The following is a 27480-nucleotide window of genomic DNA, read 5'->3' as shown; positions in this document are numbered from 1 at the left end:
TGTCACACAACACAATACCACAGATGTCTCAAGTTTTGAGGGAGCATGCAATTGGCATTCTGACTGCAGGAATGTCCACCAGAGCTGTTACCATATCATTTTATGTTCATTTCTCTACCATAAGCTGCCTCCAACATAATTTTTGAGAATTTGGCAGTATGTCCAACTGGCCTCACAACCGCAGATCAAATGTAACCACGCCAGCCCAGGACCTCCACTTCCTACTTCTTCACCCGTGGGATCATTTGAGCAGGAGGAGGGGGGTCGCTGAGGAGTATTCATGTCTGTAATATAGCCCTTTTTTTGGGAAAAACAGATTCTGTTTGGCTGGACCTGGCTTCCATGTGGTGGGCCTATGCCCTCCCAGGCCCACCCATGGCTGCACCCTTGCCCAGTCATGTGAAATCCATAGATGATGGCCTAATTCATTAATTTCAATTGACTGATTTCCTTATATGAACTATAACTCAGTAAAATCTTTGAAATTGTTGCATATTGTGTTTATTTTTGTTCAGTATAGTTAATTTCACTCCAATTTCTTCTATAAATAATGATGTAGAGTTTACACATCTTGCTATTACTTCATGATGAGTTTGAAAGAACTACAACTGCTAGTGGAAAGTGAGTGGGAATTGACGGGTTATAATGTTTTCACAAGCTGATTTAGATTTAATTCACTTTTTAAAGATGTCTAGCTTCACAATTGTATTGTCAATGTGAATGTTATTGATTGATTAGCCAACCATGATACAGGTTGTTGATTAGTTGTTATATACTGGGAAATATTGTCTGTTCCTGCCACCACTTATTCCATTATTTTATCATCCAAATCATGAAAATGGGGTTATTTAAGATGCATAAAATTATTTTCATATTTATAGATTAATTTACTTCTACCCAATGTGTTTTATGAAGGTTTTCAATTCGGTTTCCAGGGATACGGAGGTGAAAATGGACGTCACATTTTCCCAGCACATTTTCTTGTTCTCCGCTTATCCTATAGGTCGATCTTGACGGGACTGTTCGCTCCAACATCGGGGACCGCTCTCATAAATGGTTACGATATCCGCACGGACATGGACACCATTAGGAAGCATCTGGGAATGTGCCCTCAGCACAACGTCTTGTTCAATGAGTAAGTTGCATTCAACAGGTGAATCGTTGTTGTTCAATCGCCTCTTCCATCACCTCTCAATATCCCAGCGGGCAAAACTGGTTGCAATGACGTCACTATGTCACGGTCAGGTTGTATACTGGTCGTATAAAGGATAGTTCTAAATGTACTGTGGGGTGGGGTCAGGTCCAACTCAAGGTGTCATAAAAAAAATGCATCCCCCTCCCCAACGTAAAAAGTGTTTTCACATGACCCCCCCTACTGTAAAAAATGTTTTAAAGAATAAAAATCACACCACCCTCCTCATACTCACATAATTAACTCAAAATAATGTTTACAACCACAAATAATAATCACTGCAGCCACCCTGTTTATAAACGTGGATATCGTCTTTGGCACAGTCGATGCCATGCAGAGCTACTGACCAGAAGGTTGAGGGTTAGCTGGCCTGCTACTGTGCCTTTCTAGAACATTTTTTTTTTCACCTTTATTTAGCTAGTTGAGAACAAGTTCTCATTTACAACTATGACCTCGCCAAGATAAAGCAAAGCATTGCGACACAAACAACAACTCAGAGTTACACATGGAATAAACAAGCGTACAGTCAATAACACAATAGAGAAAAAAAAGAAAGTCTATATACAGTTTGTGCAAATGGCGTGAGGAGGAAAGGCAATAAATAGGCAATAGTAGCAAAGTAATTACAATTCAGCAAATTAACACTGGAGTGATAGATGAGCAAATGGTGATGTACAAGTAGAAATACCGGTGTGCAAAAGAGCAGAAAAGTAAATAAAAACAATATGGGGATGAGGTAGGTAGATTGGGTGGGTTATTTACAGATGGGCTATGTCCAGCTGCAGCGATCGGTTATAAGTCTCCAACTTCAGTGATTTTTGCAATTCGTTCCAGTCATTGGCAGCAGAGAACTGGAAGGAAATGCAGCCAAATGAGGTGTTGGTTTTGGGGATGACCAGTGAGATATACCTGCTGGAGCACGTGCTAAGGGTGGGTGTTGTCATCGTGACCAGTGAGCTGAGATAAGCCAGAGCTTTGCCTAGCATAGACTTATAGATGACCTGGAGCCAGTGGGTCTGGCAACGAATATGTAGCAAGGGCCAGCAGACAAGAGCATACAGGTCGCAGTGGTGGGTGGTTTAAGGGGCTTTGGTGACAAAACGGATTGCACTGTGATAGACTGCATTCAGTTTGCTGAGTATTGGAAGCTATTTTGTAAATGATATCGCTGAAGTTGAAGATCGGTAGGATAGTCAGTTTTACGAGGGTATGTTTGGCGGTGTGAGTGAAGGAGGCTTTGTTGCGAAATAGGAAGCCAATTCTAGATTTAATTTTGGATTGGAGATGTTTAATATGAGTCTGGAAGGAGCGTTTACAGTCTAGCCAGACACCTAGGTATTTGTAGTTGTCCACATATTCTAAGTCAGAACCGTCCAGACTAGTGATGCTAGTCGGGCGGGTGCGAGAGGCGAACGGATGAAAAGCATGCATTTGGTTTTACTAGCGTTTAAGAGCAGTTGGAGGCCACTGAAGCTCGTTTGGAGGTTAGTTAACACAGTGTCCAAAGAATGGCCAGATGTATACAGAATGGTGTCGTCTGCGTAGAGGTGGATCAGGGAATCACCCGCAGCAAGAGCGACATCGTTGATATATACAGAGAAAAGAGTCGGCCCGAGAATTGAACCATGTGGTACCCCCATAGAGACTGCCAGATGTCCGGACAACAGGCCCTCCGATTTGACACACTGAACTCTGTCTGAGAAGTAGTTGGTGAACCAGGCGAGGCAGTCATTTGAGGAACCAAGACTGTTGAGTCTGCCGATAAGAATACGGTGACTGACAGAGAGAAAGCCTTGGCCAGGTCGATGAAGACTGCTGCACAGTACTGTCTTTTATCGATGGCGGTTATGATATCGTTTAGTACCTTGAGCGTGGCCGAGGTGCACCCGTGAGCAGCTTGAGAACCGGATTGTACAGCGGAGAAGGTATGGTGGGATTCGAAATGGTCAGTGATCTGTTTATTAACTTGGCTTTCAAAGACTTTAGAAAGGCAGGGCAGGATGGATATAGGTCTATAACAGTTTGGGTCTAGAGTGTCACCCCCTTTGAAGAGGGGCTTTCCAATCTTTAGGGATCTCAGCCGATACGAAAGAGAGGTTGAACAGACTGATAATAGGGGTTGCAACAATGGCGGCGGATAATTTTAGAAAGAGTGGGTCCAAATTGTCTAGCCCAGCTGATTTGTACGGTTCCAGGTTTTGCAACTCTTTCAGAACATCTGCTATCTGGATTTGGGTGAAGGAGAAGCTGGAGAGGCTTGGCCAAGTAGCTGCGGGGGGTGCGGAGCTGTTGGCTGGGGTTGGGGTGCCAGGAGGGAAAGCATGGCCAGCAGTAGAGAAATGCTTATTGAAATTCTCGATTATCGTGGATTTATCGGTGGTGACAGTGTTACCTAGCCTCAGTGCAGTGGGCTATATAAACTGTCGAGAGTAGACCCACAACAGATCCAAATGGAATTAAATATTAAAATCACAGGGCTTTTGCACCGTTATTCAAATTACATTTTCACTGCAGTTTACAGCATAGAGTAGAATGTTGTCCTCGCTGGGAAACAATAATGCAATTATTCATTGCATTGCGGTGTTGTAGGCTAGTCTCGGTAGGATAATTGATTGTCTCTGAATATATAGAAAATATATAGAAAATTGGTGTAACTTTGAATGAGTTTATGTGTGGTATGATGCTAGTTAGACCTTGCAGATCTGGAAAAAAAGACCCACCTACCACCTTTGTCACTATGATTGTTGGATAGACCCTTAGACTGGTAGACTATATTGACCTGTGGTATAGTTATCGTGTGGGAAAGCACAGTGCATAAGGGAAGTACCAATAGACCTTGACATAGGGGAGACCCATGCAAGCAGGTGAGGACATTTTGACATTATATAGTAAAACCTACAAAAAGGTGAATGGAAACATGGAAAAAATGCTCTACCCTCCTCTGTTCCCAATAAAAAAACACAACCCTCCCCATAGCAACAAAAAACTTAGACAACCCCCCCTAGTTTGTTAATTGTTTACTAATAAACTAGTGAATGTGCTAGAAAGCTCAACAGCTACCTATCTAGCTAATTGACTGCTGTGGCTAGACAAAAATGACTTGTTTTGAAAGTTAATTTTGAACATTCAATGAAACTGGGAAACGTCCATGTCGGGCATTGTTGTCACCTTAACTGCTACATAACTTCTGAGTGATAGGAAGCAAGATTCCCATCACCAATCAGTCTACATCACTGCACACACGCCCATCATTACTACGACAACTAGCTGAGCCATGTCAGCAAATGACTGCTGTCTGAATATACAGTACATATCTGATTTGGTCACTTGTATCTTGCTGTTTGGACAGACAGTAGTCCAAAATGGATTTGAAAAACAAAACTGATTTGAGCATTAAGTCCTGCAGTGTGAACAAGGCTTTAGAGACCATCTGGTTGTAATCTGCTTACAGGACCTCTTCTCAACAGGATAAACATGTTAACATTTTCATTAAATGTGTCAAATGTTGCACTGTGGGAGAGCCCACAGTTAATGTTGGACATATTCCAAATGCAATATCTACAGTAACTTGCATCTCAAATCATTGCAATATTCTCCTCCTCCATCGTCTCCATTTTCAAAAATTAAACCAAGCTTCATTCTTTCCATCCACTTTCTTCCCTCTAATAGTGTCATTATTAACCATGATCCAGACTCACTGGCTGCCATTGTTAGATATGCCCTCTCATAACCGGGTTCTCTTCCATTCTTCCCTCTGCTGAGTGATCACCTGTGACCTCCGATGCCTCACGTCTCTTACATCATGATTATGACTGAGTACTAGCGAATTATGGCCATTAATATTTATCCCAACAGAACTGAAGTGTCTATATTTAAACTGAGGATCTCAATATTAATGCGCACGGGAGGTAGACTAAAACGTACGCAGATATGCCCGCCGGCGTTGCAGTCAAGATGATTCCACAGAAGTTTGTGACATCATGTTCCGAATGGAGTCGGCTCGCTGGAGTGGAAACTGTGGTGTCAGAGTTGTGTGGATTGTATTAACGTGACAGATTGAGAGTTGATGATGAAGGTGCTTAGTAGGAGCTAATAAGTCATCTTTGAATCATGAAGGACCATATAAAAATTGGGTAATTAAGATCTTGTTAGAGGAGTCCAAGTTCATTTGAAGCCTAGTTCAGGAGAGACTATCCCATGTAACTTGAAGTACACTGAAACAACATATAGAATCAAACTTTTTTCAATTATTATTGTCACTTGAGTCTGGAAAGGCAGAAAATATTGGATCCACTTTTTGTACATTGGAACAAAAATGTGTATTTAGTGTCGATTTGGTCCCTAATTTCACACACTTGCATTTTGGTATTCATTCTGTTGTTGATAAGTCTAATAATTGTTCCTTAATTTTATTTCTGATTCTTAGCCTTACAGTAGAGGAGCACATCTACTTCTACGCCAGATTAAAGGGTCGAAGCCGTGATGAAGTGAAAACGGAGATGGACCAAATGATCAAGGATGTAGGGCTGCCGCACAAACGCAAGGAACTTGCCAAGAACCTGTCAGGTGTGTGTGTGTGTGTGTGCCCGGGCAAATATTCGTGTCCTTGGGATCTATATGTATCGAGGGATTACAATCATGCACAAATGTTGTAGTAGCTCTCTACCCCAGCCACCACTTGTTAAACCGCGTGTATGTACGTAAGTGCCTGTGTGTGCCTGTGGAAATGCACCTATGAATGTGTGTTAGGTGTATAATCCATTGTCTGGGGAGCAAGAAATATCCTTGATAAATTGGCACCAGTCATGGTTTGCATGTGAAAAAAAAATTGAACTTTCAAGGTACGTCTAGTCTGATACTTCCACAACACATGACACATTCACAACAGCTCCCAGAGTGTCCTGTGCGTCATCGTCTTATGTAGCTTTCTGTCATATGTCAATTTCACGCTGGACAAAAGACAATAAAACATGCTCACACACACTGTCTGAGACATGCACACATACATGACCAGTCTTACATCAAAACATATGGATTCCTCATGACCATCTACAGACCTGTTGCATTGCACAATGTCTCATATCTACTGCTGAGATGTCTATGATGTCTACGGTAAAGTTTTTATTACTGATGCACAATCAGGTTTCTTCAACATTTGTGTACCTGCTTGCTATAAGGGCTCAATAATGGTATGAGCAATACATGGAAGGTGTGATATTCACACTGGCAATAACACTATAGCTATCAAAAGTAGAAATGTTACACGTATCTGTTTCATGTACTTGTTGTTCTATCTGCGACAAAATGTCAAACGGACCATTAGCTACATACCCCTTTTTTTAACCTTTATTTAACTAGGCAAGTCAGTTAAGAACAAATTCTTATTTTCAATGATGGCCTAGGAACAGTGGGTTAACTGGGGCAGAACGACAGATTTGTACCTTGTCAGCTTGGGGATTCGAACTTGCAACCTTTCGGGTTACTAGCCCAACGCTCTAACCACTAGGCTACCCTGCCGCTACCTTGCCATTCTATGACACAGTATTTTTTCCATCCTTATTGAGAAAGAGCCCTGGTGGTTTTGATTTCAACCAAAAACTTAACCTTTATGAAAAGAAAAAGCTGATAAACTGTAAGTGTTATCCTGAACACTCAAACACAGTAAAGGAAGAAATTGATCAGAATGAACAGCGATATATGCTTTTGAAATGTCAAAATCGATCAGCCCTATTCTTTGATAAATTCTAGTTTTAATTTCATTCTGTGGGTTCTCATTCCTTCCCTGTATTGATCAATAAGGTCATTGATTAGCTAGGAAGTCTACACACCTGGTTTTCAGACTCTCATTTAAAGGAAAGAAAAGAAAACCTGCAGAGGTTGATTTGGAATGTTCTCTGAAGGGCACATGAAGTCCTATCCTATTGGTACTTATTTCCCAATACCTATCCAATTTTCTAAGGTCCACACAAGTGCTAGGGTGTAGGGGTCATTAGTCAATTTGGAATTGGAATGTGTTTCCTTTGAAGGGGGCAGGAAGTGTGTCCCTTGAAGTGGGCAGGAAGTGTGCCCTTTGAAGGGGGTAAAAAGTGTGTCCTTTGAAGGGGGTAGAAAGTGTGTCCTTTGAAAGGGGTCGAAAGTGACCAAACGTAAACTGTATCCTCAGGGGGAATGCAAAGGAAACTGTCGGTGGCCATCGCATTCGTGGGAGGATCCAACATCGTCATCCTGGATGAACCCACAGCAGGGGTGGACCCGTACGCCCGGAGAGGGATATGGGAACTTCTGTTGAAGTACAAAAAAGGTATGGGATCTGTCGGTCGAATTACAAATCCAATACCAAACCACTGTTGAGCTCCAGACTATAGACTATGTATGATGTTGTTTGGCGTGTTGACTTGACGTATTTATTATGGGTCTTATCTCTGAACACATTTCTCAGGTTACAGGAATACCCAGAGTTAAATACAACAAGTTAAAAATAATAATAATCAAGGTCGATAATTTGGCTGAAGGAGGGCCCTGTGTGTCTTACAGTTGAACAAATGTAACATTTCCTAAATTGCATCCTGTACAAACAATCCTAAACAAAAGTAAAAGCATGTCAAACATGACCTTACACGGTGCATCTCCTTAGACCCAGATGTATATATAGTAGTAGTATTGTTGTGTGTCAATATGCTTATTGTGGCATCAGTAGCCTCTGAAACACTAGAAACATGTCCAATCATCTGAGACCACACTGGCCCCCCCTACACAAGCATGCTGTAAGCCATCCATGCAAGTACATAACTTGAATTTTTTTTTTGCCGTATTCTGTAAGATGTAGTGATTATGTAGACAACAAGGAACTGAGAAACAACATCTAGCCTGACATAGAGGTCGTTTTGTAAGTGTTGCAAAAAAAGGCATCGATGGGATGAAAGGGTTGCTAAACTGAGACATAGGGCCACATTCCTCTATTGATAGACAAGTTAGATTGTTTCCCTTCCAAATTCTGCAAATATGGCCATCAAATACTTAAAGAGTAACTTTGATGTTCCCTCTACCCATCAAAAGAACTACATTAAATATAGTACAACCAAAAAAAGAAGTGGTTTACGAGTTCAGAATATTGCCGTTGACGACCATTCGTATTATGGTAAAGTAAGATAAGAGGTTATCGCTCCAGGTTTAGCCAGAAAAAACAAACAAATATTACTAAAAGTAATTTAGAGGTTCTCCATACATTAAAAAAATATATATATATTATAATAATAATGATTGTTGATGCTTTCAAAAATATATGTTTTTGATTGGTCAAGTTTATACACTTTTGTTATTTCAGACAAAGTATTACTTAATTTCAGATTTACATACACAGCATTAACAAAAGTTAATTCCAAAATCATGGGCATTAATATGGAGTTGGTCCTCCCCTGCTGCTATAACAGCCTCCACTCTTCTGGGAAGGGTTTCCACTAGATGTTGGAACTAGAGGTCGACCGATTATAATTTTTCAACGGCGATACCGATTATTGGAGGACCAAAAAAGCCGATACCGATTAATCGGCCAATTTAAAAAAATATATATTTGTAATAATGACAATTACAACAATACTGAATGAACACTTATTTTAACTTAATATAATACATCAATAAAAACAATTTAGCCTCAAATAAATTATGAAACATGTTCAATTTGGTTTAAATAATGCAAAAACAAAGTGTTGGGGAAGAAAGTAAAAGTGCAATATGTGAAAGTGCAATATGTAAGAAAGCTAACGTTTAAGGTCCTTGCTCAGAACATGAGAACATATGAAAGCTGGTGGTTCCTTTTAACATGAGTCTTCAATATTCCCAGGTAAGTAGTTTTAGGTTGTAGTTATTATAGGAATTATAGGACTATTTCTCTCTATACGATTTGTATTTCATATACCTTTGACAATTGGATGTTCTTATAGGCACTTTAGTATTGCCAGTGTAACAGTATAGCTTCCGTCCCTCTCCTCGCTCCTACCTGGGCTCGAACCAGGAACACATCGACAACAGCCACCCTCGAAGCAGCGTTACCCATGCAGAGCAAGGGGAACAACTACTCAAATCTCAGAGCGAGTGATGTTTGAAACGCTATTAGCGCGCACCCCACTAACTAGCTGACCATTTCACATCGGTTACACCAGCCTAATCTCGGTAGTTGATAGGCTTGAAGTCATAAACAGCTCAATGCTTGAAGCACTGCGAAGAGCTGCTGGCAAAACACACAAAAGTGCTGTTTGAATGAATGCCTACGAGCATGCTGGTGCCTACCATCGCTCAGTCAGACTGCTCTATCAAATCATAGACTTAATTATAACATAATAACACACAGAAATACGAGCCTTAGGTCATTAATATGGTCGAATCCGGAAACTATCACCTCGAAAACAAAACGTTTATTCTTTCAGTGAAATACGGAACCGTTCCGTATTTTATCTAACGGGTGGCATCCATAAGTCTAAATATTCCTCTTACATTGCACAACCTTCATTGTTATTACGTAAAATTCTGGCAAATTAGTTCGCAACGAGCTAGGCGGCCCAAACTGTTGCATATACCCTGACTCTGCGTGCAATGAACGCAAGAGAAGTGACACAATTTCACCTGGTTAATATTGCCTGCTAACCTGGATTTCTTTTAGCTAAATATGCAGGTTTAAAAATATATACTTCTGTGTATTGATTTTAAGAAATGTATTGATGATTATGGTTAGGTACACGTTGGAGCAACGACAGTCCTGTTACGCGAATGGGCAACGCATAGATTATATGCAACGCAGGACATGCTAGATAAACTAGTAATATCATCAACCATGTGTAGTTAACTAGTGATTATGATTGATTGATTGTTTTTTATAAGATAAGTTTAATGCTAGCTAGCAACTTACCTTGGCTTCTTACTGCATTCGCGTAACAGGCAGGCTCCTCGTGGAGTGCAATGTAAAGCAGGTGGTTAGAGTGTTGGTCTAGTTAACTGTACGATTACAAGATTGAATCTCCGAGCCGACAAGGTACAAATCTGTCGTTTTGCCCCTGAACAAGGCAGTTAACCCACCGTTCCTAGGCCATCATTGAAAATAAGAATGTGTTCTTAACTGACTTGCCTAGTGAACCTCTCTAGGGTATGTGAGACGGTAGCGTCTCACCTCGTCAACAGCCAGTGAAACTGCAGGGTGCCAAATTCAAAACAACAGAAATCCCATAATTAAAATTCCTCAAACATAGATGTATTTTACACCATTTTAAGGATACACTTGTTGTAAATCCAGCCACAGTGTCCGATTTCAAAAAGGCCTTACGACGAAAGCAAACCAAACGATTATGTTAGGTCAGAGCCAAGTCACAGAAAAACACAGCCATTTTTTGCAGCCAAAGAGAGGAGTCACAAAAAGCAGAAATATAGATAAAATGAATCACTAACCTTTGATGATCTTCATCAGATGACACTCATAGTACTTCATGTTACACAATACATGTATGTTTTGTTCGGTAAAGTTAATATTTATATCCAAAAATCTGAGTTTACATTGGCGCGTTATGTTCAGTAGTTCCAAAACATCCTTTGATTTTGCAGAGAGCCACATCAATTTACAGAAATAGTCATCATAAATGTTGATGAAAATACAAGTGTTATCCATGGAATTTTAGATCCACTTCTCCTTAATGCAACTGCTGTGTCAGATTTCAAAATAACTTTACGGAAAAAGCAAAAACCATGCAATAATCTGAGTACGGCGCTCAGACGATAAATCAACCCAAAGAGATATCCGCCATGTTGGAGTCAACAGAAGTCAGAAATAGCATTATAAATATTCACTTACCTTTGATGATCTTCATCAGAATGCACTCCCAGGAATCCCAGTTCCACAATAAATATTTGTTTTGTTCGACAATGTCCATCATTTATGTCCAAATTCCTCATTGTTGTTCGCGCGTTCAGTACACAAAATCTAAACTCACGACGCGCGGGCAGGTCCATGCAAAAGTTCAGACGAAAAGTCATATTACAGTCCGTAGAAACATGTCAAACGAAGTATAGAAACAATCTTTAGGATGTTTTTAACATAAATCTTCAATAATGTTCCAACCGGAGAATTGCTTTGACTTCAGAAATGCAATGGAACTCAAGCTAACTCTCACATGAACGCGAATGGTCAGCTCATGGCAGACTTTATTCAATCCACTCTCATTCGCCCCCACTTTACAGTAGAAGCATCAAACAAGGTTCTAAAGACTGGTGACATCTAGTGGAAGCCTTATGAAGTGCAACATGACCCCATTTTCACTGTATCTTGGATAAGCAAAGAGTTGAAAAACTAAAAACCTCATATTTCCCACTTCCTGGTTGGATTTTTTCTCAGGTTTTTGCCTGCCATATGAGTTATGCTATACTCACAGACATCATTCAAACAGTTTTAGAAACTTCAGAGTGTGTTCTATCCAAATCTACTAATAATATGCATATCCTAGCATCTGGGCCTGAGTAGCAAGCAGTTTACTCTGGGCACGCTTTTTATCCAGATGTGAAAATTCTGCCCCCTACCGCAAAGAAGTTAAATAAAGGTGTCCAAAACTACCGATTTCCGATTGTTATGAAAACTTGAAATCGGCCCTAATTAATTGGCCATTCCGATTAATCGGTCGACCTCTAGTTGGAACATTCCTGCAGGGACTTGCATCCATTCAGCCACAAGAGCTTTAGTGAGGTCGGGAGCTGATGTTGGGCATTTAGGCCTGGCTCGCAGTCGGCATTCCAATTCATCCCAAATGTGCTCGATGGGGTTGAGGTCAGGGCTCTAAGCAGACCAGTCAAGTCTTTCCACATTTCATGATCAGGGGCATATTACAAGTATTTCTGAGGGTAATAAAACATTTTTTTTACATTTGGATCTATGCTTGGGTCTCACATGGTTTTAATTAACACTCTAGTTCAATTAGCACTTCATTTATTTTGTTTTAAATACCCTTTTTTTCTGAGATGCTTTTGCTTTGGGCGGCAATGACGCATCTGTCTTCCCAGTCTACGGTATTGTCATGTAGACCAATAGTGATGACAAGATGACAGTGACAATAAGGCATCTGAGACGCATCCAATTCGATAACACAGTTAACACGCTCGTTAATTGTTGACATTCAACTGCTTGTCACTTTGTAGTCTGCACTTTTGCTGTTTGCCCAGGCTAGACAATGACTGAAAGGCAAGATATGGACATTATAATAACACATTTCCTACAGATGTCAAAGTGTTTAATGTGCATCGAGTGGCATTTCGTCCTCGCTATGTCATTAGCAGTGTTCTTTCTAATCAAGTCCGATTCAGAGCTTGAGATAACTCTCGTCTAATGAGAACATTCACATCCATAATAGTTAAGTGAGTCATACTGTATCAGGTCTTATTGGCACCACAATGTTGATAATGGTGCTAAAGTTGATCACTGAAACAAATTGCATTGAGAGTGTATTTGTTTGAAACCAAAACCAAGGTGATATATTGCATTTTTTATTTCCTTCGCTAATTGTTTTGCTGTTTCTAGACAAAGTGTGCAGAGAATGTCCATGTTTCGGGTTGTTTGAACTGCTATTGGTTCTGCTGTTATACTTTTGTTGTTTGTCTTTCTGACAGGATAAAACCATTAAACAGTTTACATTATCGTCTGAAAAAGGGAAGTGCTCTAAGGCTGAAACTTAAGATAACCAAAAGTCTGAGTTACTCAAGCTTAAGTTACAGGTTTCAGCCCTTAATTCTTGATTGTACAAAGTATTTAATTGATATGGACGTGTATTATATTGTTATGCTAATTATTTTACTAGGAAATTGTATCTTATTCTCAAAGGTTCCCATTGGTCAGTCTCAGTGATATTGATAGAGAGTAATTGACGACTTTCACACAGTTCTTTTGAAGTAGCCTTACTTGTAACTGTAGATATTTAAATAATTAGAAAGTAAATTATATTTTCTATGTTCAATAGGCACTAATGTTCTCCTTATGGGCCTCTTCCTCGTGTAGACATTTGGGTCCTCAGAATACATAGCATGTTCGCTTTCAGTTATTCCTCAGAAGATCTCTTACACTCTGTAGAAGATCTTTGCTGATCTATGAGCTTCAAATTTTCTTCAAAAAACATATGGGGGATTTAATACATTCCAATTAAACTTGTGCTGAGAGCACTTGACATTCCCCTATATGAATTGTAGATGTGTTAAAGAGCGACTGCCTTTAAAAAGCAATAAATCCCTTTGAAAACGGCTTATGTGGCAGCGATATGAGTCAGAAACAGTTATTCTAGTGTCAAAATTCACTACAAAGTGTTAAGAGGATAATGTTGGTCATAAAGTCAGTCTTGTCTTAAACAGAGTTTGGAACATTTGTCCGTCACAACGGGGGGTATGATATTTATGCCTCTGTTACTTTCTCACTCATCATTATTCACGATTATCCATGATAATGTTAGCATCCACATTAATGTAGTAGTAAAAGTGACTGCAAAATGACAATACATTATATACCATTAATTTCTATTGATCACAACATAATCCAAAACCAAAACAAATTGAAAATGCACAACTGGGATGTAGTCACAGTAGTCACAGAGTGATGTTTTTACGTCCGTCGTTAGGAGACCAAGGTGCAGCGTGGTAGACATACATTTTCCTTTTATTTTAAATGACACCACAAAAACAACAAAATACAAACAAACGTAAAGCTATATGCAGTGCAAAAGCAACTACACACAAACAAGATCCCACAACTGAAGGTGGGAAAAAGGGCTGCCTAAGTATGATCCCCAATCAGAGACAACAATAGACAGCTGCCTCTGATTGGGAACCATACCCGGCCAACAAAGAAATAGACAACCTAGAATGCCCACCCAAATTACACACTGGCCTAACCAAATAGAGAAATAAAAAGGCTCTCTAAGGTCAGGGCGTGACAGATGTAGTCATTGTGTGATGTAGTCACAAGCGGGATGTAGTTACAAGCGTGATGTAGTCACAAGTGTGATGTAATCATTGTGTGATAGGAATATGGGTACAAATAATACACTTTTGACTACTTTAATGCACTATAAGTGAATTTCACCAAATACATATGACGCTTTCAAACTAGATACATAAAGTGATTTAATTTCTAAACAGTAAAAAAAGATACTGTATGTATGAAAATACCCTCAAATAAAAGGTGACATTCTGTACTGTCACCTCATATGAAACACTTGATCTCAAATCCAAAATTCCGGAGTATAGAGCCAAATAAAAAAATATATTTCCAAATAATCACAGAGGGGAGTGTAAATATGGGTATACATACAGCAGGGGTTCTTAGCCTGGGACCCAAATTTAAATTCTGTGTTTTCCTGGGATCCAAGCTTAGGAAAATATGCAACTATACGTAAATATCGGTACATTTCATTGCCCTTATGCAAAAAAAGCAATATAGACAAAAGCAAATAACAATGAAATACCCATAAATATATTTTCATGTTTATTCTTCCCCATTAAAAACACTCTACATACCTGTCTAGGTTGGAACTGTTGCGGTTAAAATACAATAAATAATTTAATTCTGAACTGGAATAAACGGATTAATCACATCACACAGATGTATAACAGAACACACACACACACACAGGCTTTTTGATCGTGCAACCCTAAGTAACAGTAACGTAAACTCACCCCATTCCGTACAGATGTGCGCAACCGCAACATTCAAACGAGGCTACAAAGAAAACTAATGGGACTGTAGTGACTGTGTTGACTTCAAAATCGGGGGTGTGAACTACGTTTCTATTCAAGCGTTGATCGACATGGTAATGGCTCTATAGTATTGGAGAAAAGTTGAAAAAAACGTACCCTCCATTACATCGTGACGTGTCATGTCGTAAAGTACAGCACGCATAAAGCAACTATTTCTGTCTTACAATCTCTCTCCACCAGGTGTAGCATTTCTCTCATCGTTTAAAAACAAGAAATGGACAGTGACGGGGGTAAGGTGGGGATACCTAGTCATTTTTTGCGTCATCATTGCATGCGATCATCATTCTCAAAGCCGCTGTTTACTTCTAAGATCACTTTAGCACCGCCCTAAAAACCCGATTCAAATTCGACACAAACCTTCAAATAGGTATGTAATGACACATTATATAAACTCTTTATAGTGTTTTATTTACGTTTTAGAGGCGATAAGGTGATAAGTTGGACAGATCGAGTGAAAAAAAGCAATTTTCCCACACAACATCTCTCCTTCTCACTATCACGCATTAGTTTCGCTTCCCCACCCGCCATTTTTAAAAAGATCCGGCAGGGCTCATTGCCTGCTTGAATTATGCAGAAACGGGCAGCGTTTAGGTCATGTAATTGATTCTGTTGGAAAGGGGAGAAATTGTGCTTTACAATGGTATTGACATTACAGTTGATCTGGAAGTATTACGTTTTGGGGGCGCTAAAAATAGGGCAATTGTACGGACCAAGGCGATGTACGAGTTTACGTTACAGATAAAAAATTCCGGCCTACTGTACATCTTACTGTATAAATTATTATTGATAGAAAGTCTATTTTGGAACTGTTGCTTTTAAAATACATATTTTTTATTCTGAACTGGAATAAACTGATTGAAAACACACACATACATACACAGTCCTAATGAGAGGTGTGTGGCTGGTTGAAGTTTGCAACAGGCAAATCTATTCTGGGCTGTTTTTGACAGTGTAACACTGAGGTCATGCTCAGCATTGACACTGTTTCTGTACTTGAGAACCCTGACTTGCATAGGTATGTGGTGTCAAACTGGATGAGAACATCTACTGCTTTCTCAGTCAGGCAGGATACCGCTTCCTGCTGCAGACGAGCGACCCAGAACTGTGTGAGTATTTATCTCAAAAAGCATCTTGCTTCAATCAGTTTATTCCAGTTCAGAATAAAAATGATTACTTGCAACAGTTCCAACCTAGACTTGTTTTCAACATTAATATCTACAGTAAAATGTACAGTAGGCCTGATAATTCTTCAACATCTGTACTGTTTCTTGGGGTTGCACTATCAGTAGCTAGTTAGCTTGCTTTTGACTAGCGATAGCTATTGCCTGTGTAACGTTACAAGGCCAGGGGATTGTTTGAAAGAGAAACTCACATCTACTACTATGAGAGATAGTACTCCCTTATTTCTGCTTATCATCACCTGTTATAAAAATACAACAATGCCTTGCTAGTTGACTTACTTTTACACTTTCGAAGCAGTTTCCTGAAACATTCGGCCCTATTCTGAAAGAACTCCCTGGGTTTACCGTCATGTTGTGCCTGGATGTTTGGTCAGGATGTGTCGTTTTTATTAATTTGTTCGTTTTGAGAGACTCATTACTAAGCACTTCCCCACACAAAACACATTGTGGGCGCTCCTCGTTATTTCTCAAAGTTTATATGAAAGAGACAAAAAGTAATCACTGTATTTGCGTTTCATGACGATTGAGGTCAGTCAGAACACGTAGCTAGCATGAGTCCATTTCATGACAGCGGTGAGTGATGGCGAGTGGGAATCACAAGTCAGTGGCTTGAACGACAGCGCTGCAGTGTGTGGGTCACGGAGTGATCTTCAAGAAAACTGCAGAAAAAGATCCGGTAAACAGCGAAACACATGGGCATCTCCCTCTCCCTCTCGCGCAGCTACCAAACTGAGCAGAGACTGCTGATAAGCAGAGAGGGCACTGAACTGAGAGCGCAGTTGCACTTGGCCAAATCAATTCCAGTAATTAATGATATAATTATACATTTACGTAGCGACCCACCATTAACAGGTCCTTTGGGTCGCAACCCATACTGGTGTACAGTATAAACAGTAAGTATATTAGTTATTTATACATTGGTGTCTTGATCTGAGAGAGAGATGAGAGTTTACCTGTAGTGGAGGTGTGGCAAGAGAGACTCCAAACTATTGTGCTTTAACTCAACACTCTCAAAACACTAACAAACTCTATCCTTCCAACTCATCTTTAACTTCCATCTTATCTCAATTGAAAGGTTCTGTCTAGATGGGATAAACAGAACATTTACTGAGCATACTCTTTATGTACAGCCTGTTTGAAGTAAAAGAAGTAGACAACCTCAAAACTATGTGCAAGTAATGTTTCTAAACATAGACCCTTTAACTTCTCTAGGATATGTGGGACGCTAACGTCCCACTTGGCCAAAAGCCAGTAAAAATGCAGAGCGCCAAATTTAAATAAATTACTATACAAATCTAACTTTCATGAAATCACACATGAAAGACACCAAATTAAAGCTACACTTGTTGTGGATCCAGCCAACATGTCTGATTTCCAAAAGGATTTAGGCATCAATTAGTGAAGAGCTGCTGAGGAGTGTGTTGAATGTCAGTCTTAGTTAGTGGTTTAGTAATAATAACATCTCTATTAACATGCAACACTTCAGGCAGGTTAGCAGTTTCTCATTTAATGAAACAGGTAAAGTTCAGGTATAGAAAGTGGCCACATTATTGATGTAGTTAGGACGGAATACATATTCGGGAACATTGTCCTTCTCCTCAGACCTCACCCTTCACCTTGTCAAGTTTGACGCTTGAATAGTACAGGGTTTGGACTTGGGTTTGGTTGAGGAGGACGGGTGACGATTGACTGGTTAAGAGTTTAGATTACTAGGTGATAGGTGATGTCTGAAGAGGAGTGAAAATGTTCAGAATATAAATTCTGTAAATTAGGGTCCAGCCTTAGCAAGCCAGTACTATGTGCTTCCTTCAGCCTAAGTATACAGACCTCAATTTGCTTGTCAATGAACAATATCTTGCTTCTGTTAAAGTGTATGAAAGTCTAAATCCCTCCATTTGATGTAGGCCTACAAGAAAAGCAGGATTTTAGATCTCCCCGGCACTATGTTGTATGCAGTCACAGCACATGAGATTTACCTGCATATCCCACTACTTTGATCTATCACTTTGTGCTGTAATGCACCACAACACACCATCAATCAGTATACCTTTGTGGACTGCACACCAAACAAACACATTTATTTTACTCTCACCTTCCATCATGCAGTGTTTTTATTATTTCTCCCTGTAAACCAATGCAATCCCTTGAAATCAACAGCGAGCACGAACAGCCATGCAAAATTAGCCATGTCAGTAGTAACAAATCACATGGGACTACCTACAGGAGAAAATACTACAGTACTTACTATATAATTCTGTAGTATACTGTAGAATACTATGCTGCGCACTGTAGTATACCTCGATCATTTGTAGTACTTACTGTACTATAGAATGTTGTAGAATACTGTAGAGTACAATAGAAAAAATACAGTATTAACTGCAATTAATACTCTGCAGTAAATACTACAGTAATGTCTGCAAAACACTACACTTTTTTTACTAAATAGTACAGTATTTTATTTGCATATAACCTGCCCATTCCCCTTCCCGATATCCCAATTCGTTCCACCAAGAAGTGAGAAACTTACTGTACATGCCAAGTATAGACCATATATCGTGTGCCCTACAGGTTACAGAAAAGAGCAGAAGCTCTGAACAATCCGTTCAGACTCCAGTGCAAGCTACCTACAGGTTTTTGAACATTTTGCTCTTTTAGTATTCCTCAAGTAGGTTTCCTCAAGGAGAAAGCCTCCACTTCTATGTCAAAGATAATAAAACAAAAACACTATAGTAAATATATCAGTAATGTCAGCAAAACACTACAGTAAATACTACAGTATACTACAATCCGCAAAAACACTACAGTAATTACTAAAGTATATACTACAGTTTTCTTTTACTACAGTATTTATTCTATAGTTAACAGTAAATACTACAGCATACAACAGTATACTAAAGTTAATCCTGCAGTATTCACTCGTGTTTTGCTAACTTTTGTCTGCAAAAACACAAGGGAATACTAAAGAAAGTCCGCAAAAACACAACAGTAATACTATAGCATTCCATAGTATATAGTATATATATAGTTTTTATGTAGGTTTCTGCCACACTCCTCCCAATCTCCTCATCTCCCCCTTCAAAGATCAGCACTTTTCCATACATTTAATTCGCATGGAAAGCGCATTCCATCACAATTATTAAAATGTAAACACACCTGGAGCCACCTCACATCATCATTCCGGAGGCATTGTTTTAGGACAGCTTTACACTAGATAGGAAAATAGTGTTGGAGCAGTTGCTGACTAACTGTGAATAACTTTAGCTGGTTAACTGTGATGAGAAACAAGTAACTTATTTACAGTTAGTTAGCTACTGCATCGCTCTTTGCAAGCAAACACAATGCTCCAAACCTAATAATGTGGCTCCACTAATGTTTACATTTTGACCATGTGACATCCTCTTTCCATGTGTATTGATCTGCTTGTTTGAATGTTTTCAGAGTCCCATAAGATTTTAGTGAGATACTCAATGGGCATCTTGGCCATGGTAGTAAAGGTTCAAATCAAATCCAATCAAAGTTTATTGGTTGTGTACACAGATGTGGTAGATGTTATAGCAGGTGCAACAAAATGTTTGTTACTAGCTCCTGACAATGCAGTAAAATGTCAAACAAGTAAACAAAAAAATACAACATATATATATATATATATATATATATATATATATATATTATCAAGAAACCTCAGAACAAATCAAATTAACAACCCAAATGGTACTGTGAAAGTAATCCAAATGCAATCTATATGTACTTTGGATGAATTTACAGAAGCTATACTAAGAATGATATGTAGAGCAGTAGATATATTAGATATACAGTAGAATACAGTGCATTAGGAAATTATACCGACCACTTGACTTTTTCCACATTTTGTTACGTTACAGCCTTATTCTAAAATTGAGATTTTTTTTTATCCCCCTCATCAATCTACACACCAATACCCCATTATGACAAAGTATAAACCTTTTTTTGGAATTTTTTGCAAAGTTATTAAAAATAAAATGCTGAAATATCACATTTAAGTATTCAGACCCTTTACTCAGTACTTTTTTGAAGCACCTTACAGCGATTACAGCCTCAAGTCTTCTCGGGTATGACACTACAAGCTTGACACACCTGTATTTGGGGAGTTTCTCCCATTCTTCTCTGTAAATCCTCTCAAGCTCTTTGAGGTTGGATGGGGAGCATCGCTGCACAGCTATTTTCAGGTCCCTCCAGAGACGTTCAATCGCGTTCAAGTCCGGGCTTTGGCTGGACCTCTCAAGGACATTCAGAGATGTCTCAATCCTGACTAGTCTCCCAGTCCCTGCAGCTGAAAATCATCCCCACAGCATGATACTGCCACCACCATGGTTCACCGTAGGGATGCTGCCAGGTTTCCTCCAGACATGGCACTTGGCATTCAGGCCAAAGAGTTCAATCTTGGTTTCATCAAACCAGAGAATCTTGTTTCTCATGGTCTGAGGGTCTTTAGATGCTTTTGGCAAACTCCAAGCGGGCTGTCATATGCCTTTTACTGAGGAGTGGCTTCCGTCTGGCCGCTCTACCATAAAGGCCTGATTGGTGGAGTGCTGCAGAGATGGTTGTCCTTCTGGAAGATTCTCCCATCTCCACGGTGGAACTCTGAAGCTCCTTCAGAGTGACCATCGGGTTTTTAGTCACCTCCCTGATCAAAGCCCTTCTCCCCCGATTGCTCAGTTTGGTCGGGTTGCCAGCTCTAGGAAGAGTCTTGTTAGTTCCAAACTTCTTCCATTTAAGAATGATGGCTGACACTGTGCTCTTGGGGATCTTGAATGGCGCAGATTTTTTGGGGCACCCTTCCCCAGATCTGTGCCTCAACACAATCCTTCGACCTCATGGCTTGGTTTTTGCTCTGACATGCACTGTCCACTGTGGGACCTTATATAGACAAGTTTGTTTCTTTCCTAATCATGTCCAATCAATTGAATTTACCACAGGTGGACTCCAATCAAGTTGTAGAAACATCTCAAGGATGATCAATGGAAACTGGATGCACCTGAGCTCAAGTTGAAGTCTCATAGTAAAGGGTCTGAATACTTATACAGAAAATACATTTTTCTGTTTTTATAAATTTGCAAACATTTCTAAAAACCTGCTTTCGCTTTGTCGTTATGGGGTATTGTGTGTAGATTGATGAGGGGGAAAAAATAATAAGAATAAGGCTGCAATGTGACAAAATGTGGGAAAAATCAAGGGATGTGAATACTTTCCAATGGCACTGTAGGTTCAGACAAGAGCTTAGCATAACTCTGTGGCATAACTCTGCGGCAGAGACACATTTAGAAGCTCAGAGGGTGAGAGGGCATAAGGGATGGGAGGAAAAACAGTTTGGTTCTCGGCTTCTCCAAACGAAAGAGCATAGTGCAACGTGAGGCTATGGTTAAGACTTCTGTGCGTGTCCTCATCCCAGGGATAATGCGACCTGCGGGGATACAAATTGAACTAGCTCGGAGGGAGAAAACGCCACGCTCAGCAGATAACCCTGACCTTTTGTAACAATGACAGCAAATCTTACCCCCCTAAATGACCTAAAAATCCAACCGGTCAGCTAATCAAGAGAGAATGTGTATCATATCATGGAACTGTATGTCCGAGTGTACAATACGCTTCTACTTGTGGCTGTTACTGTTTCAACTGAGATAGAATGAATTCTCCTGGTGAAGGACTTCATTATCATTGCCAATATTATGCCGATAAAATGCTCAATACCACAAGACACCACATTGTACATCTTACATCTTACAACATCTTACATCTTACAATCTTACTCTTGTCGGTATCTTGTACCATAGGGGTTGCTAGTTTTCCCACTGTTGTTTTACACAATGGTTGCATGCAGTGTTCTTTTCTAATTTCACGTCAGTTTAGCAGTATTGCTGTATGTAGCCTGTAACTTCATTATTTCTTCTTAAAATGAAAATATCCTGGTACCCTTCAATCAAGCCACTTCAAAGCAAATATTTAAGTCCTAATCTTCCTTGCATTTCAGGGTTTTGATTCTGTTCTGAAATGTGACAAAATCAACAATAACCGAGACACATTTTAATGCTGCCACCATTCACACTGTGACCTAACGACATCCAGCTAGATGACCATGCTGTGACTTCATCACATATCTCATGTCTACTTCCTGCTTGACTGGGAATGTGCTGATTAGTATGTGTTAGTTCAGGGTGCATGATATGACCCTCCACTCCCCCTGTGAATAAGCAGGCTCCGGTGTCATATAGATTCTCTGTGGTTGTGATTTGGTTTCTCTCAAATAACTTCTGCTGACAAAAATTGAAACTTAAAAAATGTTAGGAAACACAGCAAAGGAATGGTCTATGCAACATTTTATGTTGGGTCTATGCATAATTTTATGTTGGTTACATTGTATTCAATTCAGGTGGAAGTGTATGTAGTTGTTGTTGTTTCTTACTTGATTTGGAAGGAAGACTGGTATTGCAGAATTTGTCCTTTGTTCCAGATTCCAACCCACACACAATCTCGTTGCTTCGAATACAACTATAGTAGGCTATGACTTGCAAACCCAGAGGGGTGTACAATGAGGAAATAAGCACAACACCACAATATGGAAACAGATTGCAGACTTGGCTCTGTTCAAAGACTTTACATTTATTATAATTTTCTGGTCCAATTTATGTATTTCTCAAGATGGTTGACAGAACAAACAAAGTAGTTCCATAGCACTGACTCACACACATGCACACAAACTCACTCTTACTTTCTCTTTGTTTTTGTCTGTCTCACACACATACACGAACACAGTCCACCTACGCTCCAAATTGGGCCCATTGAGTGAAATCAATAGTTTTGTTGGCTCCATCTTTCCCCCGCAGGTCGCACAATCATCCTCTCCACTCATCACATGGATGAGGCCGACATCTTGGGAGACCGCATTGCCATTATCTCTCACGGCAAGATGTGTTGTTACGGCTCCTCTCTGTTCCTGAAAAAGTACTTTGGCAGTGGCTACTACCTCACTCTCGTCAAGGCCGGAAATGAGCAAATTACCAACGAGCGCAGCGGAGTCAAGCAGGGCCAGGTGAAAGAGAAAGAGGTAAATGGAGTAGGGTGAAGATTCCCCTAGACACTGATCTTGGGTCAGTTTAGCATTTTTAAGACTAAGGTTTGGAATAGGTGAGGGGAATCTGATCCTCAATCTGTACCTATGGGAAACATCAGGAAACATCACACCGGACCAAGGTAAATACTGTAAATACTGTGTGCTGCATTTGTCTGTCTGTTTTGGGACTAGGACATTTTGTTCTCGTGTTGATTGCTAATAACAGTTGAAATAACATGCCCCCAAAATGAAAAATGGTTCTCTATTTAGGAAATGATGGAGCTGGGTGAACTCCACACATGACACTTTGGTATCAAAAATGACAGATAAGCAAGTGTTACCCAGCAAAAAAATCCCAACTTTTATTTTATTTTGATTGGCTATGAGTTTTCACCATAGTTTCATTTTATTTATTTATTTATTTTACCATGTAAGTTGACTGAGAACACGTTCTCATTTGCAGCAACGACCTGGGGAATAGTTACAGGGGAGAGGAGGGGGATGAATGAGCCAATTGTAAACTGGGGATTATTAGGTGACCATGATGGTTTGAGGGCCAGCTTGGGAATTTAGCCAGGACACCGGGGTTAACACCCCTACTCTTACGATAAGTGCCATGGGATCTTTAATGACCTCAGAGAGTCAGGACACCCGTTTAACATCCCATCCGAAAGACGGCACCCTACACAGGGCAGTGTCCCCAATCACTGCCTTGGGGCATTGGGATATTTTATTAGACCAGAGGAAAGCGTGCCTCCTACTGGCCCTCCAACACCACTTCCAGCAGCATCTGGTCTCCCATCCAGGGACTGACCAGGACCAACCCTGCTTAGCTTCAGAAGCAAGCCAGCAGTGGTATGCAGGGTGGTATGCTGCTGGCATTTGGTCAATGTGAGCTAAACATGTAACTCTGGTGCATATTTTCAATTACCCATTCATGATGTCTGATCCCACATTGGACAACATCATGACACCAATCTATAATTCACCAATAATGGGGCAAGATCATTTGTTTGACTTTTTGCATCTGGCGGGAAGCACTCCAATAGTAATCTCTAAGACACACACTCCATTATCAACACGGTTCCTGTGACTTTCCAGAGTGAAAGTTGCCCTCCCCTGTAATGATCTGTGTTTAGTCTCCCCCAGCATGAGAATTGGCAGACACCTCCACACTAGATACTAATTGTCATGAGGGAGGGGGGGAACGGGTTTCTTGATCTAGCTCCTTGCAGTGCCTTGCACACGGTTTTAATCAATAGGAGCAAATTAACAAGATGCACCGATGCAAGCAGGGTTACAGCAATTACCATTAGTCTACAGGCCCTTTGTGGAGAGTGCAGTAATTTGTAAAAAAGAAAAAAGAAATAATAATAAGAAAAAACAAACACATTTTGCGAAGAGAGCTTTAATGCTCCCCCAAAATGACTTGCTACATCAGCCCACTGGTGCAGACAGCAGCTAAGCACAAGCCTTAGGACTTAGGACTGTAGTTCTCATAAAAACCTAATTTAATGCTCCCCATTCTGTCCGTTGACTGGAAAGTTGTGCCAATGCTACCATCCAAGTTTCGAACTTGGGTCGCCTGCACCACTGTGTTATCACATTGAGCTAAATCTTAGGCATTAGCTTGGGGTAGATAACACAAGTCTTCAGGTCTCTGGCCAGGTTACTCCTCATATATGGGATTTTGTTACACAGGTAGTTGCTAAATTAAATGAGTTCATCTCATGAACTCATGATACAATGGTTGAGTGAATAATATGATACATGTGCGGTGTCCATATTAGGATAGCCTCAGTCTTAGTATGACTTCTTCCAATCTCAGCAGGCCTGCTGAGGCTGTCCTAATATGGGCGACATATACAGTATATGATGGTTTGTAGTGGATCCCCCTTACAACTTCCCGGTATATGGTAAGTACAGCATCTGTTGGTGCTGACAGCCAAACTTAGCTCTAATGAAACACTAACGAGTTGGACCACTGTGGTAATTCCATTAATATGAGATATGAGGGGAGAATTGTGGAGGTGATAATCAGTCTGAGAGCTCTACCGTAATGATGAATACTTTAAAATTTCTCTCTAATAGGAGACTGATGAGACCTTGAGGAGAACCAGTCTGGATGAAGGGATTGCAAGCCAGAACTGGAGCAACTCTGACCCCACAGGTAGAACCAGCAATAACACCACCTAATGTATCCAAACTATATTTGGCTATATCCAAGCTAATAATTGAATTGAATAAATGACTAGACGTCCCTACTGAGACTGAGGCTGTCCTAATATGAACACCATACATACATCATATTATGTGCTCAACCAACATATCATGAGTTCATGATAGTGCTTTTTCGAGTACTCAAAGCACTTAGTGGAACTGACAGAGTTTGAGCTTCTTTACAGATACGAAACAGACAATCATAATATCATTCAAAAATATAAAATTCGTAGTTTATCCTACAAAACCAATTATATAAGAGGTTTTAAAAATAGGTTCTATTTGACTCAGCGGTTCATGACGTACACTAAGGCATTGTTGGCAGAATAGATGGATGCAGTTCAGTGCATGATATAATTCACCAATGCATTTCTTGGTAGTCCAAAAAATAATGCTATCAGGTTGTAAATCACAGCTGGCCTGGTACATTGTTTGCTGCCTCCATTCGGGATGCACTGTTTCAGTTTCATTGACTCAATATTTTGGACAAAAACAGACTAATTTAACTAAGGCTGGAAATGTCAATACAATCAAACTAGCAAGGGCAATGATCACAAGTCAGTCATAACGTGGCTAATAGGCTAGCGTATCTATTTATGTAGTAAAACAGCCTAACGTTAGCTAGTTAGCTAGCTAGCTGCTAGGATAATGTCATGTATTGGAGGAGTGGGTGAGTGTAACGCTCGTCTTTAGGTGGAAGAGAGGAGGACCAAGGCGCAGCGTGGTGAATGTTCATGATGTCGAATTTTAATGATATCCAACAAAACAGAACACTGACAAAATACAAAATAACAAAACGACGTGAACAGACCTGAACTTGAGAACATAAAACATGAACGCACGAACAAAAACAAAAACAAAGCCCATGTTCCAGTCTGTATTGTAAACAGTAGATCCACTGTAGATTATTTCACATTGATATCAGAGTAGCTGAGGGTTAAGAACCCATCACACCTACTCCATACCAGCTCCCCTCTATAGTGCACTATTTAGGCTCTGGGTCAAAAAGGTGCGCACTATATACACACACTACTTAAGCTCTCCGCAGTCTGCGATGGTGATCTTCTTGGCTGTACGCCCAAGGAACGAACGAAACAGTACCGTGTGGTGAAACAAACACAGACACAGCAACAATCACCCAACAAACAAACAGTGAGAACAGCCTACCTTAATATGGTTCTCAATCAGAGGAAACGTAAAACACCTGCCCCTGATTGAGAACCACATCAGGCTAATACAATGAACCCAACATAGAAACACATCACATAGAATGCCCACCCAGCTCACGTCCTGACCAACTAACCAAGGGTAAACAAAGGAAATAAGATCAGGAACATGACAGTGAGTGACTGACTTTTCCCCTCATCGTTTTTCGGTGCCTATACACAGCTAGAGATGCAGGTATCATTTGGTTAGCTAGCAAGAACTTGAACGACTGTGTTATACAGTTAACATGTCTCTTGCATTCGCAAATTCACTCTGGCTATCTACTCCGATTTCAGAGCACTCTTGTCTGTGTGCCAGAGCGCAGAGTAACTGATGAATTTATGAATGCGCAACAGTCGCTGAATATGACCGGTGTCAGTAAACATAGGCAAAAGAATAGTCACGAACGCTCTAGATAACATGTAAACAGCCTAACCAGCTCTGCTAGGGCGAGTAAAATGGTCAGTGAGATGTTTTCTCATTTGTGTCTGGAATTATCTAGCTAGCCAACTTTAGCCAGTTAGCTTGGGTGCTTGGTTGGGACAAGGCAAGCTACAGAAGGATGTAGGCTACAATTACCCATCGTTTATCAGTGTAATTTTTGACGGCCAACAAGCGGAAAAAGTTTGAGAGGGTTTATCTAATGTTCCTTACTGAAATTTTAGCTCATCTTGCTCAGGCTGGCATCAGTTGTTGATCTTGTTGTTGTTGATGTGCATACCTGAGGGAGAGAGAGAGCCTACCTTTCATGGTTGTTTGATCAATAGGATTGTAAAGTTAACAAATGTAAGAGGACTCCCGTGGTATTGACATATTTGCAGAAA

The 27480-nt window shown here is 40.1% G+C and overlaps 1 protein-coding gene across 1 annotated transcript in view; it reads left to right on the top strand.

The window, feature by feature from the left end:
• Window positions 1-27480, top strand: part of LOC129865721 (phospholipid-transporting ATPase ABCA1-like) — a 295904-nt gene that overhangs the window by 119705 nt on the left and 148719 nt on the right. Inside the window, exons 19-23 of the mRNA XM_055938689.1 lie at window positions 1004-1135; window positions 5619-5758; window positions 7356-7493; window positions 23004-23224; window positions 25322-25400. Of these exons, the coding sequence (XP_055794664.1) occupies window positions 1004-1135; window positions 5619-5758; window positions 7356-7493; window positions 23004-23224; window positions 25322-25400 (710 nt within the window). The remainder of the gene's footprint in view (window positions 1-1003; window positions 1136-5618; window positions 5759-7355; window positions 7494-23003; window positions 23225-25321; window positions 25401-27480) is intronic.

Source organism: Salvelinus fontinalis, chromosome 11 (assembly GCF_029448725.1).
Source record: "Salvelinus fontinalis isolate EN_2023a chromosome 11, ASM2944872v1, whole genome shotgun sequence".
NCBI lineage: Eukaryota > Metazoa > Chordata > Actinopteri > Salmoniformes > Salmonidae > Salvelinus > Salvelinus fontinalis.
Note: the sequence above shows the minus strand (reverse complement) of the source record. Positions and strands in the feature narration are given on the sequence as shown.